The 3775-nt window shown below is 45.7% G+C and overlaps 1 protein-coding gene across 1 annotated transcript in view; it reads right to left on the reverse strand.

Annotated features, from left to right (window-relative positions):
• The window catches only part of ERVMER34-1 (endogenous retrovirus group MER34, member 1), a 10000-nt gene extending 9696 nt beyond the window's left edge, over positions 1-304 (reverse strand). Inside the window, 1 exon segment of the mRNA XM_008573836.1 lies at positions 154-304. Coding sequence (XP_008572058.1) covers positions 154-304 — 151 coding nt within the window.
• Between the last annotated feature and the right edge of the window lie 3471 nt (positions 305-3775).

Here is a 3775-nt window from a genome sequence, read left to right on the forward strand (position 1 = left end):
TGGCCCGCGGGCCAGCCGGTCGCCCTGCCAGACGGAGGCAGCCAATCCCCGGGAAGACTCGGGGCGGGGGCGGGGCTAGGAGAAGGGCCGCGGGGTGGGTAGCCAATCACCGAGAAGACTCTGGGCGGGGAGGAGGGCCGTGGCGGGTCCTACAGCCAATCCCCGGGAAATCTCCGGACTGGGACTGATGGAGCTGGCCGCTGGCGGCCCGAGGTGCCAGGTCGGCCCTGGTCCTTCTGGCTCTAGCTGTGGCTGGAGGACGAGCCGACCCTGCGCGGAGCATCCTGCTGGGAACCGGATTCATGGCGCGCCCCGCCGAGCCTTGGCCCTGGTGGATCTGGTTCTCTCAGGCCGAGGGGCCTCCCTCGGCTGCTCTCCGGGGCAGGCCTGGCGGTTCCCCTCTCCTCACCTCAGCGCCTAAGCCACGACTTTGAGTCACACAACCTCTTGGAACCCCGAGCTGCTGTTTCTTACATGTTCCCTTATGTAGTCAGCATAGCTCATTGAGCGCCTACTATGTGCCATGCAACCTCCTAATCCTTAAATGGGTGAAGCAGAGGCCTTCCTTTGACTGCTCTTCCAGTGGAGAGCAACAAATTAAGTATGAAATATGTTCTAGGGTGATAAGTGCCAAGGAGGAAAAAAAAAGCATTTATTACAATTTGAACAACTAAAAATAGCAAACAGTCTTTTCTGGGAACAAATGGTCCCTCTGACGCTAAGAAACAGAGAAACAGAACTCATCATGACTGGTTTTACTGTGCTGCTTTGGAAAATACATTTCGCTGCAGAAATGACTAAATAAGATGAAAGGCTTTTTACCAGGAGCAATAGCTGGTTGGCGCCCGGCACAACTGAGTAATGTCCCATTTTGGTTCATATTTGGAAATGCAGAAGAAGAGACTAAGGCCATGGCCCTGGGGTGCAGGACACAGGGTGCGCAGCCCAGGGGGCAGTCACTAATGAGAAGATACTGGTAAAGATGACTTACTGTTGTGGGGCTGGGGTGGTGGTCTTCAAACCCTTTACCTTCCCTGTCCTCTCCCAGCCTGAATGAGCCTGCAGCTTGCTTTACTCTTCTTGCTGCTGTGCCAGCCAGAGGGACCCTACCCCACCAGTAGCACCACTCCACCCCTCTGGTCTGGGCCCCAGCTCCACTGGGCTCCTGCCCTCTCCTTAGACGACTACCTTTGGTCTCCTGCCTCCTCCCTGACTTCCTCTCTCTGTCTTTTGCTCTTCTGTCTGGTTCCTGATGTGGTTTCATCACTATTCATACTGCCCCTAGCTAATGTTGACTCACCACCCTATTTCTTTTTTTTTTTTCCAGGTAGCACTCTTAGAAACATCTTTCATTAATGTTTCTTTACGCACTGTTTTACATGCATTACAGTGTGGTGGACATATCCATTCACTGAAGTAACTCTGTTCTCAGCTTCACAGAGAATAGCTCTCTTAGGAACATCCTTTATAGATATGACTTTACACACTGTTTCCATTCATTACGGTGTGGTGATATGTTCATTAACTGAAAACACTATTCTCAATTATGCAAACAAGTAACACTTTTAGAAAAATCTTCTGTACATGTGTCTTTAGACACCATTTTACATTCCTAACACCATGGTCACCACCCCATTTCTAACTATGCTTAGTTCATTCATTTCTCTTTTCCTCCCTCTCCCTTTTCCTGACAATTAAATTCACATTTTGTCCCAAGCTATTTTTACCTAGGAAAATATGTGTGTTCTTCACAGTATGGTTGAGTAAGGCCAGGGATGAGGGGAACAATGTTTGTAAAAGAGTGAAAGAAAAATACTCAACCCTTGAGAGCAATAGCCATGTGTTGGGATATATTTATTTGATTATAAAACCAATTTGTATTGAGAAACTACCATATGCCAAGCACTATGGTAGATCTGGAGGTAACTAGATAAAGATAAAACAAGCTCCAAAACATGAACTTTGTCCTTGTGAAACTTTTAGTCTAGTGGTTAAAACAGACATTAATACAAGAATCATTTAAAAATGTAAAACTACCACTTAATAAGAGCTAAAATGGAGGTGTCAAGACCCAACTGAGGTTGAAAAAGGGATGATGAGGCAGAAAACTGAAGAGGAGTTTATGAGGCAGAGGAGAGGAGCTTGGGGAATAGTTCCAGGTGGAGGGAAGAGCATATACAGAGTGTGTGCTCTAGGAGGAAGCTTGGTGCATCCCGGAAACGCAGGAAGGCTGCTGTGACTTCACAAAAAGCCAAGGGATGGGGCTGGAGAGAGATGCAGGATAAGACATGATATAAACTGGGCTGGAGGGAGGATATGACTAGAAATGCTGGTGGCTGCTAGACCATGCTGGACCTTGTAGACCATGTTAAAATGCTCATAAATAATGCTCATTAATAATGTGTTGTATAAATGCATGTCAATGAAAAGTTGATGTTTGCAAGACTAGCATATGTTTAGTCCAACATGTTAACAGGTAATAATAGCTAACCTTCACTGCATACTTACTACATGCTCTGCGCTCCTTTAACTGCTCTATATAGATTATCTCATTAAACCTTTCCAACTACTCTACTGAGCAGGCATGATTAAATTTCTTATTTTGCACCTGAGGATCCACATATTGCTAAAATTTTGTGAGAGCTATTCTATTTGCAGTCTAACAGTATTGATGGCTGATAAGCATACATATTAGGAGTTCTAAGCACATCCAATCAGTGTAGCAGCTAGTGACTCAAGTTCCACCCTAACACTTGCACACTCCTGTACACAAACACACACATTTAGGAAATTGAAATTATAGCTGCAATGGCAAGATGGTGAACACAGGAGGGCAGCATGGAATTCTCAGTTTCTTTAACATTGAAGGTGTTTTTCCTTAAAAGTGATTGTAAGTTTTGGGGCCGGCCTGGTGGCACACTGCTACAGTGCGCTGCTTGGGAAGTGCGATGGTGCTCCCGCCGAGGGTTCGGATCCCACATACAGACCGGTTCCCGCTCACTGTGGGGCCGGCCCGGTGGCGCACTGCTATAGTGCGCCGCTTGGAAGCGTGGTGGCGCTCCCGCCGAGGGTTCAGATCCCACATACAGACCGGTTCCCGCTCACTGGCTGAGCGAGGCGCGGGAGCAACACCGAGGGTTGCGATCCCGTTGCCGGTCCCGGTCCGGTACGGGGGCGACACTGAGGGTTGTAATCCGTTGCCGGACACGGAAAAAGGGAAAAAAAAAAAGTGATTGTAAGTTTTAATTTAGGATCTTTTAAAATCTAGAATTATATTCTAATCAGTCATCTTAGCATTGTCAGCATTGTTAATCTGCTGAACCTAGATAATAGAGCTTCCTTTCCTATAGCATTTGATTATATTGGATTTAAAAACACTTTTTCTTAAAAAGAAAAATTCCTTAAAATGATTACGTATCTATTATGCTTAGCATCCAATGTATTCTATGAGATTACTATATAAGTTATATTTGGTTGGTCAGTTAGACTAATTAGCATAAGGCATCCAATTGAAAGTAAAGCTGAAATGAACTATTTAATTCTGTTAAAGAAAACTGAGTGAAGAGATAGGCCTTCTTCTTCTGTAGCATGGTTTTAATGAGACAGCTTGAGTTGAGTCCTGTTCTACATCAAAAAAGGAACACAAATCCCTTGATGTTCTATTTCTGGCTCTACCAGAGGCTTTGCTATTACACCCAGAGCAAGATGGAACCTGCTGCTTTTCTCCCTTTTGCAAAATCTAGGTAATGCTTTTTCATAGGAGTAGCACCACAAA

Source organism: Galeopterus variegatus, unplaced genomic scaffold (genome assembly GCF_000696425.1).
Source record: "Galeopterus variegatus unplaced genomic scaffold, G_variegatus-3.0.2 Scaffold969, whole genome shotgun sequence".
In the NCBI taxonomy this organism is placed as follows: Eukaryota; Metazoa; Chordata; class Mammalia; order Dermoptera; family Cynocephalidae; genus Galeopterus; species Galeopterus variegatus.